We start from the raw sequence: 27,544 nt of genomic DNA on the forward strand, positions 1-27,544 counted from the left end.
TTATGGTGCCCTTGCGGCATTCTGAAAAGTTGAGATGTTTTTATATCGATGCGGTGCAGACACTCTTGGAAAAAAACTAGCGCGTTGCACTGCTTCCATTATGAGCGCGCATACCGCCCGCCTACATTTGAAATAACAAACTTGAGCACGCAAAAGACGAGATATGTGAACAGGCCCTTAGAATGACAAAAGTTTAGCCTGCGAGGTAGGAACTTCCAGGTTATAGAACCTCACGAATGTAGAGGGGGAGGCCCTGCCTTTCTTTCGTGAGTAGAAATCCCGCTGACCAAGCCCACGATGAAGCCATGCCTCTAGTGCAATGGGCCCTGATGCCCATAGGGCACTGCAGGTGTTTAGACGCATAAGCTGCTGTGATAGCATCCACTATCCATCTGGATAGGCTATGTTTTGAGGCAGCGAGATTGTGGGTGCACCCTACAATTGAAACAAAGAGCTGCTCAGAATATAATGATGATATACGCGTGATATAAATTCTCAGCGCCCTGACGGGGGACAGAAAGGTTACCAACGTCCTCGCTATCAGATGCTGGTCCAAACCATGATAGACAGCGCGTGTAGATCCCCCACACGTTTTACTGATGACAGAGCTATCAGAAAAAAAAATTAATGGTTCAAAGGGAAAAGCTTTCAGGGCCTCTGAGACCAAAGAAAGATCCCAGATTGGGACCGATCGGGGCCGCGGGGGATTCATCCTCCTGGCTCCTCTGAGGAAGTGGATGATGAGCGTCTGTCGAGATAACCTGTCAGTGTGAGACAGCTCCCATGGTCACTCCCCGCTGGGTCCAGCCGGCCCCTAACCAGGTTCTCAGTGCTGAAACACAGCTCTGAATTACTCCGATTTGAATGTCGCCGGACACCCAGGTTTGGGGAGGTACTCGAGCATTCAATCAGCGTTGGAGCGGGTGCATGCCTAGTAGATCGCAGCATCCTCTGAAATGTCTTTAGAGGTGCAATGCTGCCTTTCTGGAAAGACGCAGCCAGGAGCTGAACACGGCGTGCGCGCTGTGCCGACAGCCGGGCCGTCACTGCCACAGTGTCCAGTTCCAGAGTAATGAGCTCTTGGTCCAGTTGACCATAAGACCCAGGCTTTCTGTTCTGTGAGAAACGATTTCTTAGATTGTGTGAAAATCAGCCAATCATCCAAATAGTTCAAAATTCGCATGCCCTGACCTCTCAGGGGAGCAAGAGCCGTATCCATGCACTTTGTGAAAGAACGGCAGGATCTCAAGAATGGCCTGTGACGGGGCATTATCTGAATCTGAATGTATGCATCTTTCAGGTCGAGAGAAATAAACCAGTCACCGGGGCGAATTTGCGTAAGGATCTGTCTGGTCGTTAGCATTTTGAACGGTCCTCTCATAAGGGCTTTGTTCAAATATCTCAGATCTAAAATTGGCCTGAGGGCTCTGTCCTTCTTGGATGTGAGGAAGTAACAGCTGTAAAAGCCTGAAGGAGGAGGTACTGGTTCTATGGAACCCTTGCACAGAAGTTGCGCTATTTCTGCACGAAGCAAGTGTGCTACTTCCCCATTCACTCTCGTCGCGCTCGAAAATGCGGCGAACGGCGATTGAACTGCAGCACATAGCCTTGCTTTACTGTGCCAAGCACCCATTTTGAAGCGCCCAGAATAGCTTCCCATGCTTTTGCATGCAGGGCTAGGGGCAGAATGGCCTCTGGGAACCTGAATCAGAGGTTACGGGTGCAATGCACGCGCTCTTGGTGCTGGAATACAGCAGCTCGTCAACAGTGATGGAGCTCCAGCAAGAAGGGTGCAGTCCTGGATGCAGGTGTTTGGCGGTGATGACGCATTCACATCATCCGTCTCATCATCTGAAGCGCCACGGGCGGGAACCGGCAGCTGCGTGTCCGAGAGGAGGGGCAGGGAAGGAGAGAAAAAAGTGCGTGGGAAAGGTTCCGGCGAGGTTCTGGGTGCCACATCACTCTCCCGGTGGCCTCTGGGAGCGGCGCTTCTTCCTGCATGCTCACGGCCCAGGCAGGGAGCGCAGATGAGATGGCGGTCTCCGGTGCTGAGCGGGGCTCAGCATGAGCTACAGGTGGAGTGTGGCATTTCGACAAAAATCTCTCTTTTAGATATATAACTGTGGCAGCGGGAAGCACACACAGGGAGAAAGAAAAAGGACACTTTGTTGCCAGATAGCATAGCAGGCACGGATGGCTGAAGGCGCCAAAGATGGCTGGCTTCTCCAGACACTTCCTAAGCTTGCTGGTTGCTTGCTTTGATGGCGGCGGCCTTTCAAGATCCAGCGATGTGAAGAGTTACGCTGAAGAGATGAAACTCAGAGTTCAGCCTGTTGAGCCCCTCTTTTATATACGCTAGTCACTCCTATTCTGGCCGGCTGTGATGCATAGAGGGCGCGACATCACGCGGGGCTCACCGATAGGCTGCTGCAGTTGCTGAAGGACAGCCTACGAGCACGCTTATACAGCCTGCTATGGTCTGCTGTCCACTGCAATGCGTTGACAATAAATACTCAATTAAGGATAATTTTTGGCTTCAGATCTCGAGAAAAGATGACTTTACCCGTAGCATAAGCAACTTAAGCAATACGAGAGAACCTCTCGTAAGAGAACCAAATTTATTTATTTGGTGTTTCCCCGTTCAAAGAGTTAGGAGCTGCACTTGCATGACTGAAATAGCTGACTAAGAGGCGTTTCAAAGATGGCTGCTGAGTGAAATGACTAGCCTGAAAGGGACTTTTTATATACTCAAAATTAAATTACAGAAAATTTTATGTGAACCGACAAGTGGGAGTTAAAAATATGGCTAATATAGGCCAACATACATACATACATACTTTGTCTTAGGACTTTTTTGATTGACTTAAAATGTTGACTACTGTATACTGTACTAATGTATGTCACTATGCATCATATTCTTACTTGTGATCTCTGAAGATATCCCTGAGGAAATGTCGGTCTATGGTGGGGAACGTGGAAAACAGCTGGTTTTCCTTTAGCTTGGCTGCACCATCTTTCTTATCCAGGTCCCTCAGACTTGACCTTGACTAAAACCCAAACATACTGTAGGTCATTTTCACTACTTACTTTTACAGTTCTAGGCAGTGATTGAATGCGAGTGCCTATGTGTGACTCTTACCTTCTCCATGCTGTCTTGCATGACCTGCTCTTCAATCATGATGTTCCTCAGTGAGACAGGAGCAGAGGATGCAGTCCAGTGATCCATAAAAGGAATTTCTTCACGCAAACCAAATTGGTCCCTCACTCTGGTTTTGCTTCCCTGCGATTCACCCCATTGGACAGGACCTTCGTTACCATGAATACAGAAAGATTGATAGAATACAAAAGAGGAGCAACAGAGAAAAATGATTTCCAGTTTGGAAAAGTTTCCACAAATTGGGTACAATTTGGTGTCTCATTACTTTTTAAAAAGACGCAAATCAATCCCTTATTTTTTGTTGTGAGGACCATTAGACGTTAGATAAATTATTATTAACATAAAATTAACACAGCAATGTCTTCCATTTTGGACTTTCCCACCTTAGAGGTTTCCAACAAAATCAAACAACATTGTAAAAATGTTTGACATAATCAGTTGTAGTAAAACTGTATTTTTATCTATTAATACATTTTAATTAACAAAAGCATAATTAGTTTTTTCCCTAATTTTGTGCACTACAGTGTCTGCAAAATGGAGGGACCTCTTCTGTCACTTTCACATTTCATTATATTTATATTATACCAATTTTGTCTATGTAATTTGTCTAGGTAATTTTTATGTTTATTAATAGAAAACAAAATCACAAAAATCACTGTTTTAAACTATTTAGAATAAACAACATTTAATTTGACCTCCTGAGGTTGACTACATTTTCTGTTTTTCTATTGTGTGTGTATATTATCTATATTATATAGGCCAACCACGCACTGAAATTATATGATAGGTATGGTATGATTGGCAAAGAAACAAAATAATGGCCAATCATACCATACCAATCATATTTGATGTTTGAAACAGCTATGAGGGCAAAATTGTGGACCTTTAAGATTTAACTCTGGATTTGACTGCTCAGATCACAGCTGGATTGGAAGATTAAAATGGTAGAGATGTAATTTATCTCTTAATGTTTTATTGTATCACTACTGGTTAGGACATGCTGTACATTTACATTCACTTTGTGTTTGTGTACTGTGAGAATAATCTGTCTCACTCTTGTGCATTAGCTGATAGGACAGAGCTGCCTGCCTGTGCTTCTCCTGCCAAAGAAAACAGACACCAGGTAAGTTTTACATTAAGATTCAGAATCAGTCACAAAAGTTTTTTTTTAAAAAGTATAATGTTTGTTTAGTAGGTTCAAATCCAAAACTGTATAAGCTTAAAAGACAAGATAAAAAGATATGAACTCACTTGAATGGTCTCTTTCCATTTCTGGTGCAGAAGTTTGGCCAAGTTCAGGTCTATTTGCACTGCACAGTCATCTGATGAAAACGCACCTGCAAGCATGTACACAACTTTTTAAATGGGCTTTTGCCCTTATGGAACACAATAGTTTAGTGTGCTGGTTCTCAACTGGTCAAGTGCCAAGGCGCAATCTTCAAAAACCATTAAAAAAAAATACACCCACACAACGTTAACTACATTAACAACATTAACTAAACAGTTAGGGGTTTGTTATTGTGTTGGGATGCCACTTGAGATCACTGGATTCATCGAGTAATACACTGAAGGACTTATTTATTTGACGTATTGATTAGATGTTTGATTACCTGGACTGACCCCAACAGGTCCAAAAAGCTCAGTGAGCTGCAATGCAAGTTCAGTTGGAAGTTTAAGCTCCAGGGTTTGTATGTCCATTGAACTTGGCTCTCTTCTTCCCTGTCCAGTTTTCTTTTTCTCATTTTCTAATTCCTTCCTCTTCTCTTCCTCTTTGCGCTCCATTTCGACAGCCTGATACAGTATTAACTGTGTTGTGTCATTTACCTCTTCTGTTATCTCATCATACTCCTTTAATTTCTCTCCTCCCACCTCTTCCCTCCATTCCTTCAATGCTCCCTCCAGGCATTGAACAACTTGCTCACTTTGTGTCACTAATTTCTCTTGTTGTCCTGGACCTTGCGAGCAAGTTTGGTCTGGCTGTTGTTCATTAGTTCCTGGAACCTCCAGTTCTTTAGTGTCTTCTGTCGGCTGTTTTAACAATCCAAAGGAAGGTTCAGGCTCACATTTCTCCATTTTCATGCAGGTTTTGTTGGATCCTTCAGCTTCACTTTGTGAACTTTGACCTGAGTTCCAATCATCATCAGCTTGGCTAACGTCACTAAGGTTAGTTTCTTGGGACTTGGGACTGTTGCTTCTTGCTGAAATTTTGCTGGAGTCATTAGAGCACACAGCTCTAGCCTGGTCACTTTCTGAGCCCATCATGGTTTCTGACGGTTCAGTAGATGGCTCACATGACACTTTCTCAGGAACAAAAGACCCCAAAATATCTTTGTCATCCTCATCATCTTTAAACAGCTGTTCTCCAGAATCTAGCAACAAGTTAGTTGTCCACTCAATATCTTGATGGCACTTCTCATAAAGGTCCTCCAGAATATCGATGGAGACACGTCTGAAATGGCGGCTCAGAATCTCAAGGTTTTGTTGTTTAGAATGGGATTCTGTAAAGTCATTCTCTTCCACCTGAGAACCTTTGTCATGGACCACACGGTACGGAACTCTCTGCTGGCAGGCAGACTCCTCTTCATTTGTTTTGGGGGTGAAACGCAAAGAGTTTCCCTCCAAAACAAACATGCTACTACTAGATAAGTCCAAATCTAATTCAGAACATTTCAGCTGGTCAATTCGCCAAAGCAAAGCAAAGTCCTGAGGGTTTGTTTGGGCTGAGGCACTGGCACATGGCACCATGGCCAATGAAGTTGTTTCCCTCATAGGTGGAAGATCAGAGGGCAAATGTGAAATAACTGGAGATTGTGAGCAGGGTGACGAAGGGCTTTGATTGGTGAAAGTAAGTGCCAGTTTACAAGATTTCCCCACTCTTCGGCTAAGACCTCTCCGTCTCTCTAGACTGCTCTCTGAGTCTATGGCAACCTTTGAACACAGAGTTTCTTGGGCATTTGGGCTCATTCTAAATTTCTCCTCTGAGGCTACATTGTCCTCCTGCTCAACCTTATCCGGTGTGGTCTTCTCAGCAGACACGTCACTAGACTGCTCAATTGTGTCTGCTGTCTGTGTTGATGTACTTGGAGAATTAGAGTCATTCTTTCTTGGGTTAGTGGCGCACTCAGAGAACATCCTGCCCAGCACACAGTCAGGGAGTTCAGGGAAAATCACAGTCTCTGGGTTCAAGTTACCCTGTTTTCCACCAAAGGAAGTGGAATGGAGAGTAGACAGTTTGTTTCGAGTTGGATCTTGGTAAAAACCTGGAGAGTTTCTTCCACCTTGCAGTAGGTCTACAAGTTTTTGAAATTCAACTGCATTTTGCTTGTCAGGTTCAGACTGTTCCTCTTCATCAGAAGAAGTGTTATCTTTGCATTCAACAACACTGGATTCCAAAACAGTGTTCTGAATAGTTTTCTTCCTTGAATTCTGATGTCTTTGACGCTGACCTTGAGATTCCAGAGGCCAGTCCCCCACAAAATCCAACAGCTCTGGCCTCACTACTTTGTCTCCAGTTAGAGACTCACCTTCACATCCCCCCTCCTTATCTTGCCCAGGAGAGTCAACACTGGGGTCAAAGTTCACAGGTTCACTTGTTCCTAAGCCATTTCTACAATTCACTCCGTCCCTTCTCACACGCTGAGCAATGGACTCTGAAAATGCCACAGGCATCTCTGAAAACGTATTGGGTGCTGACTCAACTAATTCTTCAGTTTTGCCACTACTCAAATTTCCCATGTTTTTCTCTGTGTCCAGAAGATCTAGCTCCAAGTCCAACACTTCAGCATCAATCAGATCAGACTGAGGTGTTCCAGACCCATCCAGAATGTTCTCATGCAAATTCACAGACTCGTTGGAACTGTAGGAGACTATTTCACCTTCTTCCTTGCCTGCAGAAATGGTCCTGCAAGTCTGCCTAACAGAGGACACATCGGGCAGAGATGAGGAAAGATGTGTGTTAAATTTGCTCAACCCAGAGTCACCAACAAGATCAGGATGACTGAGGCCAGGGTGTAAAGATTGCCTGAAGGAAATGAGAGAAATACATATTGTAGTTAAAATAAATAGATATGCATAATACAGTATATTAATACTTTATAAATACAGTTATTTATAGCTTCACACAGGCAGTCTTTTCATAGTCCCTGACAGGTAACTAGTTACTAACTCTCAAATAGTCATGTAGAGTTGGAGACAATCACTCTCTGCAGCTGTGTGAACATGGCCCATTGCTTTTTTTCAAATTAAAAATACTCAGTAACATGAATATTATGCATATACTCACTGTGTTTGCTCAGTCTCTGTTTGGGTCAGTTCCACAACACTTGGCACTGGTACTGGTCTTTGTGAATTCATGATGCTCTGGACAGAGACAAATCGGTCATGCCGTTCTAATATGCGCCGGATCTTCTCCTTTGTTACTTGATGCCTTGTGCGCCTTGACGGAGAGGATGAATAGAGAGAGGTGGCAAACACTTGTGATTGTGTCATTAAAGCAATGGATCACGTGTGATTGTACTTTGTTTATTTAAGACTACCAACAAAAGAGAGCTGTTAATACATTTGTTGTATGGATTTTGTTTAATGTGAAGAAAAAGTAGTTATTTCTGGTTTGTGGTTATGTTTAACATACTTCTCCAGCTCTCTAGGTTTAGTTTTCCACCAGGTATCTGGCTCACGAAACAGCACCTTATACCCATGTTTCAGTGCCTAGAAGGAAAAGTGTGAATCTGTTTGTGGCTCAAGTTTTGGTTCACTCACACTGTAAAGTGTAGAACATTCTAAGGTTAAACCAATAAATAAATAAGATCTATATTAATATGTACTTGTGTTGCATGATACAAACTTTCAACGAGTGAAATTGAATCTGGTATATCCACAGCAAATTTTAGCAATACAAAAACAATATGCTCATTGTTTGATACTGAACAATAATAACTTCATACTACACATTTCAAAATTGCTCACCATGGCAACGTATGGTTTCATCTCCCAACATTGCATATTGGTGTTGTCTATTATGATTGGTGACTGGCCTTTTTCAAAAGCATCTTTTGCTAAAATGTTGATCAAAACAAAGACATTGTAGAAAGATTAAACAAAGATTAAAGGTGACGCGTGTCATTTTATGTTGCACCAGTGGCACCAAGCAGAATTGCAAAAATAATGACAGTTTGCAAAACCGAAATTTTTCAGCCAAACAGGTAAGGACCCAATATACTACAATATATACATTACAAGTCATTTTTTTTAATTCTTTACTTAGGGGTAGTTTGAAATGCCTTTGCAGTAGCATACAGTTGGCAAACACCCTGACAAAAATGTGTGCTGTACTCTTTCTTCTCCATTAATAAATCAGTGTTTATAATAAATAAACACACAACAAAAAAGATTTCAACAAATGTGCATTTATCAGCTTTAAGGTTGGACTGTCTAGTGACTAGTCAATGGGTAGCAAATAATAAAGATGGAATTTTAAATGTACACACCTGATATTTTGCTTTGGCTTAAGCAAACAGGCTTGTAATACTCACCTCTCTGGTGATTCCACTCATGGGCCTCTCCAAGTAAATTTGGTTCAAATTGGTACTGTCCATTTTGAATGAAATACTCATCAGTGCTCAATACAACTCCTCCAGGATTTTGTGTCACCATAGCACTGGACAGTAAGGAGAGAAAACAACTTTATAGCTTATACAAAACTATATACTTTCTCTGTAAAGATACTCTAAACTGTAAAGTGGTTCCCCATAATTCTGTTGAGCATGGTTATCTGCCAGTGTTGTTAATCTCAAAACAAAAAGCTCAAAAACAAAGGGCAATATATGTGCTGGTATTTGGCACTGGCAGTATGGTATGGTAGTACTTTGATAATTATAATGCAAAATTGCTTTCAAGGTCTGGATGCACACTAAAATGAGCTTTTGCCCTTCTGCTCCACAGGAGGTTCAAATATTTATTTAATTTTTGCATTTATGTAAAAATTCATTTAGATTTTTAAATGCTCTTAAACTTGTTTTATATGTGATATTTTCATTAAAAGGCTAAATGTAAAAAAAACCTTTATCTAAACTAGCAAAACATTACATTTTGCCTTGCAACCTGTTTTATAATGCAAAATCATGAAAAAAGCTTTAACAATTACCACAAAAAGAACATTTGATACCACTACATGGCAAATTTCCTTCCCATAAAACATTACCAAAGGACAATCTATCTAATTCTGTTAGCACCATCTAAATGAATCTAAACTTCATTCCCAAGAGACGTTACTATAACCTCCCCCAAAGGAAAACTATTCTCTTATAAAGGGAGTGTTGTACATCATGAACTGCTGATAAAGTTGTTTAACGAAAATGAAAAGAACATTATATGCAATTAAAAACTGCACAAAAAACTCCAAAATTCAGATTTCATTTGTGCTATTCCACCTGTTTTCAATAAAACAACAGCTATGAGTCTTCTTGCTTACTTGGCAAGGGTGGTTTTGCCTGATCCAGGAGCCCCTCTAAGTAACACCAACACCTGCCCTTCCAATTTGAGTCTGTTCCTAGTGGGTAGAGTCCATGACTTTGGTACAGTTGCAGAAGGCTTCAGAGGTGCTTGTCTGATAGGACCACGAGCCAACCACTGAGCAGCAGGAATGGAGTTACTGCTCCAACGGGAGGGGTTAGGAATGACAGGTGTAATGAAGGACGGTCCCACAGAGGACGGATGAAACTCAGTAGCCTGAGTGTTCCAGAACGCGGCAGGTGTGCCGAGTGCTTCTTGGTGCTGCATTGCCACTGTGTGGTTACCGAGTTGGTCAGGTCTACGGTAAACCTGAAAGGCAGAGGGCCGTGGTTCAGTAGAGCTGGCCTCCATTATTAGGTGACTGAAGTCAAGAGATACTGTTTTCGTGTCTGGAATATGGACCCCACCGAAACTCAATTGATTCAGGGGTGAGCTACCGCCACGGGCCTCACTGAGCCCGGGGTCAGAGAAAGAGGACTGTTCTGATCTTGTTCGAGGAGCTGGAAGCTGAGTCTGGGATGTAAGAGGCAGCGAGGAGTGAGGGATTGATTGAGAAGGAGGGGGTAGAGAAGAGAGAGGTATGGAAGGCAGTACAGGCTGGGAGCTAGCTTGTGTCTGCTGTGCCGTCAAAGTCTGAAGTTCCTGATCTATAAGAGCATCAAACTCTTCTGTCAGGTGTGTTTCACCAGGAATGAGCTCCGGCTGAGATGCAGGCTGGTTTGAAAATTTAAAGGTCTCTGCCGTTCCACTGAGGTCTGTTTGAGTGATGTTCGTACCCAGGAGAGCAGCAGCCTGCTCAAACCCTGAGACAGGAGGAGGGGGTGGGACTATGCCCTCAGCAGCATCTGACAGCTCCAAAAGCGAATCCATCGCATTGTCCACTGATGCAGAGATTAAAAAAGAAAATGGATAAATAAAAAAATATGTATCCAAAATACATTTTTTTTAAGTTAAACGTAGTGCCTTATCTAGCTAAAATGCAAAAATGCAACATACAGCACTGGTTCAAAGTTTATTAAGATTTGGTTTAATGTTTTTGAAAGAAGTCTCTTAAAATCACCAAGGCTAAATTCTTTAATATTCAAAAATACAGCAAAAACAACAATTCTCTGAAACACAGCCTTTATGATCCTGTCACATGACCCTTCAGAAATAAGTGTAATATGCTGATTTGGTGATCAATTGTGATACCTCAGACTTAATGGTAGTAGTTAAAAAATATTATACATTTTTTATTTGGAAAGGATGCATTAAATTAATTAAAAGTGACAATAAAGATGTTTATAATATTACAACAGATTTAAATTTCAAATAAATGTTCTTTTGAACTTTTTATTAGGGTATCCTGAAAAAAAGTATCATGGTTTCCACACAAAAATTAAGACGCAAAAACTTTCTGCAACATTGATAACCATTATTAATTAATGGGCGCCAATAATAATTAATAATAGGACCAAATCAGCATATTAGAATGATTTCTGAAGAATTACTGGTGTAATGGCTGCTGAAATTTCAGCTTTGCCATTACAGGAATAAATGACATTTTAAAACATATTACAATTGAAAACAGTTATTTAAATTATTTAAATCTTATAATATAATGTAATATTCCAAATGGTTTTTTTTTTTAATCTACGACAATATTTTGTATTAAATAAACTTAGCCTTGTTGAGCAAAAGCTAAACATTTAACCAGTAATGTATGCCGCCATCATCGTGTACATTAAGAATCATACATGGCTTCATGACAACGTCAACTTGGAGCATAGTTTAATAAAATACCATAAAACAAAAATGTACAGAAAATAATCGAGGTGAAGTTGGTACATGTAACTTAGCTGGTTTCTAGGTGGTCTAAAATGGTCATTCGTGGTCCCAATTTATCTTATCTTTAGCCAGCAACAAACTTGCTACCAGTTGGTGGTCATACCAGGTTAAGGTGATCGAGGACATGGTAACTTAGTTGGTCAGCCAGATATATGGCTGCTTACACCAACGTTACCATCTTAATATAGAAAGTGTAACTAAAATTAAAGAGTAGTTTAAAATGTCCCTTACCTTTAAAATCTGCCTCTGATAGTACCATGTAAATTACTTCTGGATCCAAATGTGAAAACATCTCCTGCATGCTCTGAATGATTTCGTCTCGTCTTTGAGATTCCAACTGACCACTCCTGGAATGTGTGAACCCAAAGCTGTTTGGTATCGAGTCCGCACGGGTCACAAAAGATCCATTTGCTCCGTGTGCTCGAATCTCGGAACCGCACCCGTACTCGGCCGCCTGCGTCGGGCCACGGGAGGGACTCAGTCCGTTTTTCTTTTTCTTTGGCATTCTGTTGTACCCCGTTCACAAAACACCTACGACAAATTCCACTGTTTACAAGTTTTTTCTAGAGGAAGGAAAGTAAAAAAAAACAGACGAACAACTCTCCACGGAGAAGCAGAAATACTGCAGCGCCTCTAGTGGATGGAAACACCAGGACACCATGAAAGATTCTGAGGCCTAGTTTTCACAGAAAGAGCTTAGATTAAGCCAGGATTAGGGCTCAGTTTAAGGACATTTAAGTATCTTTTTAATAAACATGCTTTAAAAACAGTGCTGGACTGGTGTGCATCTTGAGAAACCGCAATGGCACTGACACATTTTTAGATATATGTCATGTCAGTGATAGTTGCTTTCAGTTTAAACAGCTCAAACATGCATTTTAGTCTGGGACTAGATTTAAGACTTGTCTGTGAAACCGGGTGTGAGATTACCAAGTATGTTTACTCAGGCATTGTGTGTCAAACACAAGTAACGATGAAGCTTCCAGATAAACAAGATAAGCAAAATATGTAAGTAAAATAATCTATATACAAATACAATTATGCAGGGGAATGTGAACGCGAAAGGGTCAGGATATGTTTAATAAATGAGAGGCAGGGGAATGTACCAAACCTAAAAAATAAATACAGGTTACCTCTGAACATTTTTTCACACATTTATACAAGAATAATTTTATGTTCCATAATATTGTCATATTTTGTCCCGTCTTAATATTATTAATATTATTATATAACCCGATATATATATATATAAAAATATATTTCTCACACTCCAATGTACACTGTTAGTTTTCACCAATTCTAATACATTACATTTATTCATGTATGTTATCTTCGAGTTCGAATGGGGGGGGGGGGGGGGGGTTATTACAAGCAATTACAATATGGCACGTCATATGTATGCGGGCTTTTCTTTTCTAATATTTACGGTAAACCAAGTTCCGTGCCAAGTAAACCACTATCTCAGGCGGTTGTTTTCTAATATGTATGGTAACGTTTCTCCCTCCATCGGCGCCCCGCTATACCGTCTTTCAGCCAACGGGGTCGCTGCGCCTCCACTTTCCACGCGAGGACGTTCACACAGCCTTGAATGAAAAAGACGGAGCTTTGTGCCCGAAACTAAAAAAAACACCCGAACCCGAACCCGAGCCTGACTCATGAATTAAAACAACGACTTGTCTGTGAGGTAATGACCGGGGAATTGTTTGAAAGCGGTCGTGAGGCGGCTGGAGTCGCTCGAGGGAGTTTAATTCACACAGTTTGTGTGGCATGATGAAGTTGGTGGTTGGTGTTTGCCTCGCTGAGTGAACTTATACAGAGAAAACAAGTAAACATTTCAGATTTCCTACCGTCTAAAGTTAGGATAACGGCCGCAGTGGAGTAGTGTCGAGTGAGAGATATGGGATAAATGCTTTTGGGGTTGCAGTAACCGGCGGGTTGTGATTGTAATAGGTAAATGTGAGTGTTTGCTGGATGTTTGTTGAATAGTTTGAGGCCTGGAGCTGACGGCTAGGCCATTAGCCGCTCAAAGAGGTATTTTACTCTCTGAGGTGCTTTTATACCATACCTTTCTACCGAGTTGAGTGGTTATGTCTGAACGTGCATAATCTGTGGAGACCCTCATCAGGCGAGCTTTAAATGTCTAGATAGTAATGCATTTTAGAGTAAAAGCGCGGTTGCGGAGCTGGTCTCGTTAGCTCTCAGGCTAGTGTTGCTATTAGCTTCATTAGCTTCGTGATTTTATTCAGAATTTTTCAGCAAACTGTCGTATGTAAGGTTTCCGTGTCATTCCACCGTTTTAGGGGGCTTAACTACACGACCAGGGAGCAGGAGGGTGAAGTGCATAAAGTGTATTTTAGTGTTTTTGTAGTGGTGTGGTGGGTTTGTGTGCTGAACTTTAGTGTTGTTGCCTATAGAGGCCAGTAGAGGACCGTCTGTCTGTCTGAAGGATGATGGAGTTCCCGCAACAGCCTCAGCAGCAACGACCAGCGGGGGACGGAAAGATAACCTACCCACTGGGTGTCAAAGAGATCACTGATAAGATCACCAACGATGAAGTTGTCAAACGACTCAAGGTAAGAGCCAAAGTGGTGACAAATGCAATCAAATCACTGGAATCTATATATTTGCAGTTCATTTTGTATTATATGTAATTAAAATGGTATTAAATGCTTTATTGAAAACCAGTTGCACATAATTTAATTATTCAGCTGTTAAGTACTATTTATATAGGCTTAAGAATGTCCCCTACCAAAGAAGACTTAGAATAATTGAGAAGATTAGATTACCAATCTGTTATTACGTATTGTCTATGTACTGATGAAATTGTCACATGATTTTCTCGCTGAAACCAAATAACAGCTGTGAGCCTAGATTAGTTCTAGTTATATCATCCTATTGATTCATGAAGGGACGCCTAGCTGAATGTATGCGTACTGATGTTAGTTAGTGCTCTAATAATGTTTGCAAAATGCAACCATTATACTCCTATTGCACATTCTATGAGCTACGACTTTGAGATAAGTTATAGAGGCTTCATAACTTATTTTGATCAGACTTGCACCTTGGAGACTTTCTTGCTTGATGATAAAACTGTGAAAAAATCCCATAGCTGGATTGAAAAGGGAGTCAAGCTGCTGTATAGTGAATGAATGTTATTTGAGACATGCAGGTGGGCACTTTTGATTTGGACAGTTAAGCAACTAATGTCATCATACTGCCATTATCATTGCATATATATTTGACCAAGTTTAACCAAATAAGATCCCCAAGGATTTGGGCTTGAGAGCATTTTAATTAGGCTACAACCCTTAAACAGTGCAGTTTTAGCCACAGAGACTAATTGATTTAATGCTGGACTTTTTTTTTAAAGGGGGGGGGGGGACTTTTTTTTTTTTTTTAAACTGCTTTTTTTTTTAAAGCAGTTTTTTTTTTAAAACTGCTTTTTTCTTTGCATGATTGTGTTTAAAGGGTGCAATATAACATGTATTTATGTTTTTTCTTTTTTAAAAAGTCTTATTTTTCATAAACTTCACCTTTATTGTAAGCCGCGCTCTCCTCTGTCCCCTGAATGACCGGTTGACTTCCTGAGTCTATGAAACCACTCCCTCAGAAACAGGCAGTGGGCCCAGATTGGTTAGTTTGGCCTGGTGTGTTGTTATTGGCTACACTGTCGCTCACATTGTCCGGAAGGTTACCTTTATGGGCGAAACGCGCATGTCATGAGCTCCTGTCCAGATGTAAATAATGGTCTCACACTGCAGTATCAGTTAGAGGTAGCCTGGATGCCAGCCCGAACTCCACCCACAACATTTTTTGGTTGGGACGTTCGGTCTGGACTCGATCCATTGAGGAGTAATTATGATCAGGCAAAAAATGATCGGGCCAATCAGATTGCCAGGGCGGGCTTTATACGATGATGGACAGATGATCTGCAGGGACGTAATCATCATGTTATCAAAGAGCGCTAACTGGTTCCAAAGATGACTGCATCTGGAGAATTCACCTTTGGCTAAGCCACGCCCTAGAATGTAGATTGACCAATCACAGCGCAGCCAAGAACGAGCTCCCACAGAGGTGGGACACTTTTTCACAGCGCTCCATTGACTTACACTGACTGGCGTCTCATATTTTTGGTCTCGGCAGGCTATTACCGTCGTAGTTTTATCCAAAATATGGTTAAACGCTGTGCCTCGGGCATTTGTAACACAGATACGCGTTTCCCAGAGATGCTGGAGGGGGGTGTCCACTGTCCATTTTTCCCTTTCCAAAACCGAAGTCAAATCCTGACGTCCTCAGTCAGCTAAACCCCGCAAAGATCAACAAGCACATCTTTTTTTTACTTCTAACCTTACTGTGAGTGTGAAGTAAAGTTATACAAGTTACACCGTTTTATAATGTTTTAGGTTATGATTTCGGTTCTCATTCCGGTTGTTGATACGCTAGCACACGCTGCTAATAAATACAACGTTATACTCGTGTAGTCCGTTTGCTTTTTAATAACAATTATAGAAGTGAATAGAGACCTACCCAGCTTTGCATGAACAGTGTTGCTCCCTGATATTGTTAGTCTCAGCCTCCGTCTCGATTAGTAGGAAATGCGGTGGTTCATTTTTTGACTGTGACCGGTAACGTTATGCTTTTGCCTCTATTTTGGATGCCTTGTTTTTTCTTGCGTTTCACCTGTATGTCTTGAATATAGCCTTCGAGTTCGAACGCATATTGCAGCCCCTTTTGCCTACTTCTATCGAACACTTTATTTGCTGCTTTTAGTGCTTTATAAAAGTTTGATAACATTTCAGCAGGAAGAGCTGTTACAGCATAAGCCATGCACAGAGCGCAGATGAAGTTTGACGGATGTAGCAACAGTAACTAAGGGGGGCGGGGCTTAGAGTATAGATGCCGCTGTCACTTCTGTTTTTAAAATTAATCGACAGCGCATTAATTTTAGTAGATAAACAGAAAACTGCAATCAAGGCATTTGTCGATCGGTGAGATATTCGGCAAAAGTGTAACTTATCAACCGGCTCTGATGGTCGCTAAGTTAAGAAGATAGGACGTAATGAAAAGCATGTGGTCGTTGGGGCTCCTTTGGTCGCACTCATTAAGGACCAAGTGAAAGAAGCAACACTCATTATTTTACTTCTAAAATATGTAAGTTCTGTTGTTGACACTTACTGCGTTGCTCTGATTGGTTGTAGGTCTGTCCGACTATCCGATTGAGTGCAGAGATTGTTTTTTTTTCCTGGTTCGGTTAAGACGCGCCTCATAATCAAAGCCCTACGGAGCGGTCTCAGACTCATATTCTGACCAGAATATGACGAAGTCAGGCTAAGTTTGAAGCAGAATCAGACCGAGAAAGCCGCGATGAAGAGAGTCGAGCAGAAACTCACCACACACGGCTCTTACTAAACGTTTCTGGATGATAATTTGCTACATTTTTTAACTTTATACACATTTATTTTACACCATAGCATCTGACTGGCAACAATAGCAACTGACTGGCTACTAATGTTTAACACAAACTGCGTTGGCATTAGTTTACGTTCTTGATCAAATCGAAAAATAACGTCATAAAGCATATAAACATGGAAAATATTAAAACATTAAAACATTAGTACTTATACAAAATTCAGGTCCATAATGTTTGTACGCGTTTGTAGACACAAAATAGCATAACTAGTAGCCTAGTAGTGACATTGTCTAAATGTCAGTTTTGGAGAGTATTCATGTAAACTATGTTGATTATGTCTTAAAGAGTAGGGTAGGCTATCGGATGTCATTGGACATGATCTCATGTCTTAAAGCTACAGTGGGTAATAAACCTAATGCAGTCTGTGTCCTTAATATTCAAGCAACAAAAGAAAAAGAGCATTCACTGTTTATCAATAGCTTAAATAAGGATTAATTGTATTTAAAGAGCACCTATCATGGATTTTTGAAAATGACTGTTCATGTAGTGTGGAATATAGGTCTAAGGGAACAAAAACATCCTGCAAAGATTTAGATCTGAAAGTGCACCGTATATGTATTGTCTTTCAAAAGTGAGAGTCGACTCTGAGTCTATGAAATAATTTTTTTAAACGAGTCATTAGCTGTTACATTGTGACGTAGACATGTCATTAGGGCTGTTGGAACGAATTCTGAAATTCGAATATAATTCGAATATTAAAAAAATCAATACTATATTGGCATTAACGATCCATAAGAATGTGTAATGTCGTAAATATTAATAATAGGATAAATTTGAGCATTTAATATTCAAATATTATTCGAATATTACATAAAATAAGGAATGGAATTCGAATAGTATTATAGAGGAAGATTGACAGCCCTACAGGTCATTGGCCGCTCCCAACAACTGCGCTCGCAGACTTGAAGTGACGTCTAGAACACATTAAAATACTTCAGCTGAATCGCATCATGTCGAGAAGACGCTGTGTTCTACATTGCAAAGACAGTTCAGCCACTTGTTTCCATTGTCCAGGGACAAGCATGTGAAGAATCAGTGGTCAGTATCAGTAGAATCAGTATCGCTCGATTGTGTTCTCATAATTTTAATGACGAATCATTTGCAAGCCGGTTGTTCCTGAAGGAGGGTTCAGTATCCAGTGTATATATGGATCAGGTTCGTCCTCCTCCGAATCACAATCTGTAAGTAATATTAATAATGCTTGCTGTTATGTTTTCTGTAGCATGCACAATATAGTGTACACTCCGCGCAGCTTCTAAGAGGGGTAAAGTTAGTTTTGTTTTTGATATTCACCAGACATTCATTGATAAATGGCAATTACCTCCTAAATGACTTCGCTCTATATAATAAGCACTGCCCCACAAAAGCCCCCGCAATGTGAGTTTCGCCTGGAAAGCTTGCTGTTGACGGAGACGTGAGTAAGGGACCGTGTGGAAAGTGCACTTTTTCTGACACGTTTGATCAAACACTATATACAATTTTCAACACTTGACAAGCTATAATCCTGGTTATGGGCGTTCCGTTGCCGACAGTCTCTGCCTACGGTTTACCAATAACAACTGACTGGGTCATTTGACCAATCGCCGCAGATTCACGTCACTCAAAGGAGGTGTTTGGGAAAATGAATCGTCGAACGAATCATTTAGGAGTCGTTGAGCAAATCAGTTAAAAATAAATGCATATTATAAGACTAATAAAGTGTTTTTTTATTCTTTGCATGCACGTTAAACTGTTTTTGGGAACTCCTAAAACAAAAATAGGAACATTTCAAATGCTTAAATTCATACAAATAAATATGTCTCCTTGAAAGAATAAAGAATGATGTATGCAAGTAGTTATAAAGAATGCATATATCATTCGTTGAAAAGAAGACGGATTTACTTGAGGAAAAGTGGTTTTATTTAATTGTAAGATATTTTTTAAGATAAGTCACAGTAGTTAAGTCTCTATCTGTATTGCATGTTCAAACTTAAAAATCCTTCATATTAATAGGTTATTAATAGATGTTTTCTCTGGGAGTATATGGGTTTGGATATTTTAGAGAAATTCTAAATGAATGCATTACAATTTAACTAAACCTATTATATTTTAGTCAACTAAATCTGCTGTAGATTTAGTCGAATAAAATCGTATTGAATTTTGTCTATTAAAACAATTCATATGACTAAAACTAAATGGAATTTTAGTTAAAAGACCATGATTAAAACTAAATCCAAATTCACTGTAAAAATTAACACTGCTTCAAACTCTCCACTCTACCAACAAAGATTTTGTGGAAAATAACACTTTACCCTCATAGAGGTTTTCCTGTTCATTAGGTAAACATGAAATAGGACAGGGGTAATTAATGGGAAATTCCCCCCCCAAAGACACACCAAAAAATACTGAGCTTACTACTTCCATTTGCCAAATCAAAAACACAGCTTCATGAAGCAGAAATACAAATCCACACGTAGTTATACGTTACTACATGTATTTACTATAGTAATGACAGTAAATTGTGCATAATTACAAGTAACTAACCCTAATCATGTAGCTCTATAGTGAGTATGTGTAGTCAATTAAAATGAAAACTTTAATAGTGTAACCCTTTTTCTCAATTACATGTTCTTAGAGAACTAATGAAGGAACTTTAATAATAATAATAATTTGCTACATTTATATAGGGTACTATATAATAGGTGATTTGCTGGCTCTTTGTAGAAATCATCTGTAATTCTTTGCATAATATTCTCTTAATAAATGTGCAAAAATGGTACATATTGTGTTTGTTGGGGAGACTTTGAGAGTCTTTTTTGGAGGGAATCGGTGTGACTGCTGGGCTTCCTGGTTTTCCCACTGTGCTGTTTTGAGTCTGAATTCTGAAGCTCAACTGAGAACTGGCTGCCCTTCCCCCACTCTAGCAAGCTCACTATCTCTCTCTCTCTCTCACACACACACCCACACACACACACACACACACACACACACACACACCCACACACACAGTCACCAGAGAGAGGTAGAAAGGGAAAATCATTTCTCCTGGGTCCTAGACCTAGAAGAGTTTAGTGCTTATGAAAGATAATATCTGCAGGGAAGAGTGCAAGCATGTGAAAACTCGCTGGCTATTCCAATGAAATAAATGTGATTTTCCTACTTTTTAGCATAATTATCTGTATTAATTATAACTATGACTATTCCTGTTATGAACTGGTTATAAATGTTAAGTAACTTGTGTGTATGAGGAAAAAATTACTTGTCAGTTTGTTTTTTTTCTTAGCTGCTATTTATTTTTTAAACCTGATAATAGGCGTGAATAATCGGGTGACCAGATCGTAAAACACAATACAAAGCTTAAATTTATGTGCTCACCTCTGATTCGGCATGAATACAAATGTTTCCATGGCTAAAATGTAACCTTTAATTGCTAACTATTATTTATTTTAAAAAAAATAGCTTTGTGCTTCACTCGTGTCATAATTTTCATGTAAAAAAGCTAGGGCTGAAACAATTCCTCGAGTTACTCGATTACAAAAATTCCTCGAGGCAAAAAATCTGCCTCGAAGCCTTGTTAAATTCCTATGACGTGCACTTTACGCGCACACAGGGATCTGATTGTTTCACACGGACCGTTGTTCAGGAAGTACACCATAGCGCATGATACATTTGACTTCATAAATGGCAGAAAATGTCTAAATTTTGGGATCATTATATGTTTATAAAGGGAGAGAACAAGATGCAATGTGTCTGCCAACTCACGCATTCAGCTTGAGACTCGCACAATTGAGCCAATTCTCACTCTCACGCCATACCCCCGATTTCTCACGCTGAAGTGTCAATCCCTTCGGTCAAATGCCTGAAAGATGAGTTTGTCTATAGATCTACCTGTTGAGCCACTCGTGATCGACTAGTTTTACCACCGCATATTAATTCGCAAGTTAAAATATCCTGTAATCTAGTGCGAGCGCGCAAGCGAGATGTTGAGCTCCTAACCGTGGCTTGCGCACGACGGCAGAGAGGTAAGCGAGCGCGTGCACCCATGTCTCTCTCACGCGCCAGTCAGACCAATTGCGGCAATTTGTCTATAGGCGTATAAATGCCACGAGAAATGACATTCGTGATATAGATACGAACTTTCATGAGATCGGGCTCCTCAATCAGTGATTCAACCGTGGAAAGACGTCAGTAAAAGGCGTGTAAACAATGTAATGTAACATCATATTTACCTCAGAAAATTAAAAAAAAAATCCAGTGACCATAAACTCGTTAGCCAGCTAAAAAAAATTTACTCTAGAGCAGCATTTTGCCAAATACATGCACCATATTACATATTCATTATAATTTATTAAATTTTTCAATATTTAATGCAATAGTTAATATTTGTTTGAAAAAAAATCTGGCAAGTTTTTATGCAGCCACCATTTAAATGTTTATATTTCATATAACATTATTATAAAATAAATAAAAGTGTAATTTAAGTGTTTGTGTACAAATCAGGTAATTTTTAGCTTCAATATTATAGGCTAATGAAGCATAGTGGGCTACAACTGACTCCCAGTTTTACAGCATTAGTTGAGATTTGTTTTCCTTGAGAAAATTTGCCATGTATTGTACCTGATATCCAAAATAATCAATATTGAATCGATTTGTGAAATTGGTGTCAATACCCTGCCCTAACTTGAACAATGTATTTTTCAATTTTTAAGTTTTTAATTTTTATTTTAAACAATTTTTTTTAAAGATTTATATTTTTATATACAGTATAATTTTGCTTAAAAAAAACCCACATCTTATTCTTGTTTAAAAGCATTTACATAATATATATGAATAAATGGAGTGTGATAAAAAGGTGACTTTGAAATTGTGGCGTTAAAGGTGACGCGAGACGAGAAAAAAATTGAGTGCACCTAAATTTTGTGCAGGTGCACCTAAATAAAAAAGTTAGGCGCACCAGTGCAACCAAGGCAAAAAGATAGCATGGAGCCCTGCCCCATTGTAAAAACAAAAAATCCACTGCATGATCAAACATTTAGGTGAGATAATTAAACCCCCCAATTAAAAAATCCCCCCACAATAGTCACCTGAGGGGGGGCTTCCCCCCATTTTAAATAATGAAATTCAGGCCCTAAATGAATGTCTGTATAAATCCTGATTGAAGCATCCCTATAAATAGTTAGGAAGCAGTGAAGCATCCCTATTAATAGTTTAAATACATGATAAAAAGGCAGCTTCAAATTGATCGGTATCAGCAGATACTGCTTCCTGTAGAGGAATTTACCTTTTAGAAATTGTATTTAATTGTTTTAGAAAATGATTGTTAAATGGTTTGGGATTTTACTTGTACTATAAAACCTGTCTGTCTATTAGCTGGTGGTCAAGACGTATATGGACATGGATCAAGACTCAGAGGAGGAAAAGCAGCAGTATTTGGCTCTGGCTCTTCACTTGGCCTCTGAGTTCTTCCTGCGAAACCCCAACAAGGATGTACGGTTACTCGTGGCCTGCTGTCTCGCTGACATCTTCAGGATCTATGCTCCAGAGGCCCCATACACCTCACATGACAAGCTCAAGGTATGAAATTTACTCCTGAAAAGATAAACATCTTGTATTTGAATTTCTTGATAAACTGAACTCCTGCTTTCACACCTTTTCATAGTTCCTAGTATTATTGGTGTAAGATCCTGGATTTTGGTGCATTCGCACCACATGAACTAGGAACGATTTTAGTTCTAGGAACTCTTTTGGAGGAACTAATTAAGCTCCTACTTCAGAGTTGGGCTTAAACCAGCACTATGTAGTTCACACTATGTTGAGCTTGTGTTGTTTGAAGACTTGAGAGTGCGCACGCGTGGCTCTCTCTCTCTCTGCTCGTTATGTGCCCTGTCCAAGCATGCCGCACAAGCCCACAAAAGTGAAGCCAAAACGTCTCGATCGCCACCCTGTGACCGGTCCTAGTATAGGTCATAACCCTCACCTCCCCATGTTATTCAACGGGACGTGACCAACTAAACAATTAAAATACACTTCACATATCCTTTATCCAAAGATACTTTCTGTCATTTATATCACGCTGATGTAATTTCAATTTTTTGTTTTTAAAATAAGTTTGTATTTAGTTAGTTATTTGATGCTTTAAACACGGTGCTGTGACATCATGATTGACAGCTGTGATTGACAGGTTGTCTGTGAGTAGTAGTCACTGCTGAAGCACCAGCAGACTTTTGTTCATAATGTTGACTCTGGTTAGTAGTTGTATTTACCTTATTTTAACGAGGTACTGCAATCAGCGGACATCATTGGAGACAAAGGCCACTTAAGAAATGTGCGGGCGTGTGCTTGCAAAAGATTCAGCGAGAGTGAGGGCGTGGCCTTGAATTCGCGTCTTTACTTCCTGCTCACGACTGCGCATGTCTGGTCCCGAAAACACAAAGTGCGCAGACTCAAGTCCCAAGATGTCAGCGCCATATCGGGACATGGCTGCTTCAGTTCTCTCCGATGGAAAAGAGTGGAGCAGCGTCGTCCATCTTTTTTACAGTCTATGGCCCTGTCAAGCGCAGCAGTCATTCTATTCTACATCACACACCGATCAAAATAGGCTTTGGCGGGACAATAATTTGCTTTGATTAACAACACGAAACTAAAAAACATACCCGGCCTCTGTTTGAGACCGGCTTTTATTTACCCAAACCTGCAGACACACCAGGCGTGTAAAAGAGACAGACGTCTATTTGGGACTGATATTATTTGAAGTTTTACAGTAGGAACTAGTAGACTTTTCTTGCAATAAATGAGTATTACAATAAATTGTTTTAATTTTTTGAATTTTCTCCTTAACCTCTTACTGTTCCTGTTGGCTAAGCATAGAATAATAATTAAAAAAAAACTCTTATGTGTCAAGCCATCAGTACCGAACCGAAAACCGTGGTTAAAAAACCAAGGTATGTATTGGACCATGGACTAACTGTATTGTTGCATCCCTAGTAAACACACAGATTATAGCCTATATATTTACTCCACAAAGTAACAGTGAAAACAGTGAAAGATGGGCCTCTTAACGTTCACGCTGAGGAGAAAATCCCACGCAACTTTGAGGGGACCAAGAGCTACTAACTTTTCATTACTGTCTTCTTTCTACGTATAATAGTTCTATCTAATATCATATTTGACAGATAGTAAACTAATGAACAGGGAAAATGCGAGTGCTGTGAGCTCACGCTCTGGCGTTCTCTGCAGCAAATAAAGGTTCTCTGCGCCATCAAAAATCACAACAACACTAGGGTTTACGCCACTTCAGAGTACGCCTTTAGAACTATTCGGTGCGAACCTCATGTCAAACTGACTCTTTTTTTTTTTATCCTTTCTTTAATCCGAGATTAGCTTTATAGCTCAGGCACACCAATTTAATTAATTTTCACTTTTTTCCCCACATCTAGGAAATTTTTCTCTTCATTACACGGCAGTTGAAGGGATTAGAGGACACTAAGAGCCCACAGTTCAACAGATATTTTTACTTGCTGGAGGTGAGATTGTTCATTCAATCAATCTTTCAGAAAAAAAAATTATTTATCTTTTCAATTCTGCATTTTGACAAATATCTTTTGTGTGGATGTTTAAATTAAAATTTAATTTTCATGCTCAGTTTTTTTTTTATCAGCAACATAGCAGCAATAATTACAAGTCTGTCTTACATTTTAAAATTTAGCATGTAGTCTGATTGTCATAGCTGAAATTTTTAACTTGACCTGCACAGAACCTGGCATGGGTGAAGTCCTACAACATCTGTTTTGAATTGGAGGACTGTAATGAGATCTTCATCCAGCTCTTCAAAACCCTATTTTCTGTCATCAAGTAAGTTTAATTTTAAGTGAGTTTAATCATATCTTCTGTTACTCAACGGGGCTCTTTTTAATCAGGACTTCTCTCTTTCAGTAACAGCCATAATCAGAAGGTGCAGATGCACATGCTGGACCTGATGAGTTCCATCATCATGGAGGGAGATGGAGTGACGCAGGAGCTACTAGACACAATCCTCATCAACCTGATCCCTGCTCACAAAGTAGGCAAAAGACTTCTTGCATCTTATTTCCAAGTTCAGTTCCAGATAGTGTGTGATTCGACCTCTTTCTGTGCTTTAGAACTTGAATAAGCAGGCATATGACCTGGCCAAGACTCTTCTGAAGAGAACGGTTCAAACCATCGAAACCTGCATCGCCTCAGTGAGTCACAAAATAATTTGTTTTTGTCCTGTCTTTCCAGAATTTAGTACAGTTCATTGTTATAATGTTCCATTCCCATTGTAAAAAAGACAAAATACTGTTTCAGATGTTGTATTAACTTAAAAATCTCTTTCTCTTAAGTTTTTTAATCAGGTGTTGGTGATGGGAAAGTCCTCCGTGAGTGATCTGTCCGAGCATGTATTTGACCTCATTCAGGAGCTCTTTGCAATTGACCCTCTGCTCCTTGTCTCTGTGATGCCACAACTTGAGTTCAAATTGAAGGTGACTAAATGCACATATACTTGTGCACTTGCTTGCATACAAACATATTTAGATCAATAATACATCTGTTTGTTGTTGTTGTTTGTATAGAGTAATGATGGAGAGGAGAGGTTGGCTGTGGTGAAACTGTTGGCTAAACTATTTGGAGCAAAAGACTCTGAACTGGCCACTCAGAATCGCCCACTCTGGCAGTGTTTTCTTGGCAGGTGAGGCTATCCTACCATTAATAAAATTGGACTGAAAGACTGATTTGGAATATTTATAATTTTATACCTTTTTTCCCCTCAAAGGTTCAATGACATTCATGTTCCTGTGAGACTGGAATGTGTGAAGTTTGCTAGCCACTGCCTGATGAACCACCCAGATCTTGCCAAGGATCTTACAGGTGTGTTCAGGTTAAATGTGATTTTTGCTGTTTTCCCATCATTTTTCCATTTCAAGCATCGCTTGACTCGTAAGCATCTTGTGTAACTTGTGATGTGCTATTTGTCACATCAGATTTTCTGAAGGTGAGGTCACATGACCCGGAGGAGGCAATCAGACATGATGTCATTGTAACCATCATCAATGCAGGGAAGAAAGACCTGAACCTGGTGAATGATCAACTGTTGGGGTTCGTCAGAGAGAGGATGTTGGACAAGAGGGTGAGAAAGATGCAGAGTTACTCTGAAGTACTGAAAATTTAGACCTGCTTAATTCAAGTTAGGGCTGCACGATACTGTAAAAAACTAGCATTGCAATATTTAATTTTTCTGCAAAATATATGATACATGCAATATGACCAAATAATACAGGATTTTTTTTAATAGAACACTTAAATAGCTACATTTGGAAAGAGTGAATCATTCTCGAATGAGTATTGGGGTTGTTTATATTAGGGAGTGAATCTACATAGAACATTAATTTTAAAAAGCTGAAAAATTACATTTTACTCTGAAGATTTTTTTTGTCAACCATCTTTTTAGGACTAAACAATTCTGAAAAACTTTAAATTACTTTGGGTGTTCACACTTGGTTATACTCTGTACAAAAAAACTCTTTCATAGGCTACATTCCCATTATATGTGACCCATTTATGACCATAAAATATTTAATATTTTATTTTCATTATTACATAATATGAATCCAAATAAACTATTGCACAAAAAATGTATTAATTAATAATTCTATAGTAATTAATACAATTTGTAATTATTATCTAATAGATATATAATATATATTTGATGGATAATATTTATCACAATCCAGTATCAGTTTTGTTTTTTCGTGGAGCCCCAATTCAAATCCTGCTGAAATGTAAATGCAAAGAAAACTGAGAAAAATTTTTTTAGAACCCCACATATCCCTATATGTTATGCCCTCTGGTTTTTAAAAGCAAATTTGTATGTTTTGTTTCAGTGGCGTGTCCGTAAAGAAGGAATGATGGGTTTGGCTCAACTGTATAAGAAGTACTGTCTGCACCATGAGGCCGGGAAGGAGACCGCTTTGAAAATCAGCTGGATTAAAGACAAACTCTTACACATCTACTACCAGAACAGCATAGATGACAAGTAGGAGCCACACACGCATGTGTACACAAGTTCTGTCATGTGGTTAATTGAAAAATGTATTTTCATTAAAACAGTGCAGCATGTCTAATATGGAAACTTCAGATACTTAAAGTGTGTTTGTGTATCAGGTTGCTGGTGGAGAAGATCTTTGCACAGTACATGGTTCCTCACAGTCTGGAGACTGAAGAGAAGATGAAGTGTCTGTACTACCTTTATGCCTGTCTGGACACTAACGCAGTCAAGTGAGTCTTAATCGACTGATTCTTTTTTTCAAAAGCCTCATCAGATTGCCAAGAGAGTGTCTCTGGTTCTCATCTGACAGTTTTGGGCAGTATCACAGTACTTCTATTAACAGCAATCATCCTACTGATGTGCTCCATTATGTCAAGAAGAGTGTCTATTTGTTTTTCAGAGCACTGAATGAAATGTGGAAGTGTCAGAATATGCTGAGAGGGCTGGTTCGAGAACTGCTGGACTTACACAAACTGCCTACAGTAAGTCGCACGAAAACACTATGGGGCCGTTCACACAGAATGTGTTTATCCATTGC

General features: G+C 39.6%; 2 protein-coding genes across 5 annotated transcripts in view; one reads left to right on the forward strand and one right to left on the reverse strand.

Moving 5' to 3' along the window:
- n4bp2 (NEDD4 binding protein 2) overlaps positions 1-12,098 on the reverse strand; it is a 16,112-nt gene extending 4,014 nt beyond the window's left edge. The window contains exons 1-11 of one of the 2 annotated variants that reach the window (XM_089132327.1): positions 11,726-12,098; positions 9,627-10,548; positions 8,689-8,813; positions 8,123-8,211; positions 7,788-7,864; positions 7,440-7,592; positions 4,768-7,178; positions 4,409-4,494; positions 4,170-4,257; positions 3,140-3,306; positions 2,923-3,047 (exon numbers count right to left, since the gene is read on the reverse strand). In XM_089132327.1, coding sequence (XP_088988453.1) covers positions 2,923-3,047; positions 3,140-3,306; positions 4,170-4,257; positions 4,409-4,494; positions 4,768-7,178; positions 7,440-7,592; positions 7,788-7,864; positions 8,123-8,211; positions 8,689-8,813; positions 9,627-10,548; positions 11,726-11,999 — 4,517 coding nt within the window. In that variant the 5' untranslated portion in view covers positions 12,000-12,098. The remainder of the gene's footprint in view (positions 1-2,922; positions 3,048-3,139; positions 3,307-4,169; positions 4,258-4,408; positions 4,495-4,767; positions 7,179-7,439; positions 7,593-7,787; positions 7,865-8,122; positions 8,212-8,688; positions 8,814-9,626; positions 10,549-11,725) is intronic. The other variant, XM_039693566.2, reaches the window with a different exon arrangement.
- Positions 12,099-13,037: 939 nt separating this feature from the next.
- The window catches only part of pds5a (PDS5 cohesin associated factor A), a 28,884-nt gene continuing 14,377 nt past the window's right edge, over positions 13,038-27,544 (forward strand). For 2 of the 3 annotated variants that reach the window (XM_039693562.2, XM_039693564.2), the window contains exons 1-14: positions 13,038-13,178; positions 13,909-14,067; positions 22,314-22,517; positions 24,380-24,466; positions 24,697-24,794; positions 24,876-25,002; positions 25,082-25,162; positions 25,304-25,444; positions 25,535-25,650; positions 25,735-25,829; positions 25,943-26,088; positions 26,843-26,994; positions 27,123-27,236; positions 27,407-27,488. In XM_039693562.2, coding sequence (XP_039549496.1) covers positions 13,942-14,067; positions 22,314-22,517; positions 24,380-24,466; positions 24,697-24,794; positions 24,876-25,002; positions 25,082-25,162; positions 25,304-25,444; positions 25,535-25,650; positions 25,735-25,829; positions 25,943-26,088; positions 26,843-26,994; positions 27,123-27,236; positions 27,407-27,488 — 1,569 coding nt within the window. In that variant the 5' untranslated portion in view covers positions 13,038-13,178; positions 13,909-13,941. Of the gene's footprint in view, positions 13,320-13,908; positions 14,068-22,313; positions 22,518-24,379; positions 24,467-24,696; positions 24,795-24,875; positions 25,003-25,081; positions 25,163-25,303; positions 25,445-25,534; positions 25,651-25,734; positions 25,830-25,942; positions 26,089-26,842; positions 26,995-27,122; positions 27,237-27,406; positions 27,489-27,544 lie in introns of all 3 variants that reach the window. The other variant, XM_039693563.2, reaches the window with a different exon arrangement.

The sequence above is a fragment of the Pimephales promelas genome, chromosome 6 (assembly GCF_988280905.1).
Source record: "Pimephales promelas chromosome 6, fPimPro1.hap1.1, whole genome shotgun sequence".
In the NCBI taxonomy this organism is placed as follows: domain Eukaryota; kingdom Metazoa; phylum Chordata; class Actinopteri; order Cypriniformes; family Leuciscidae; genus Pimephales; species Pimephales promelas.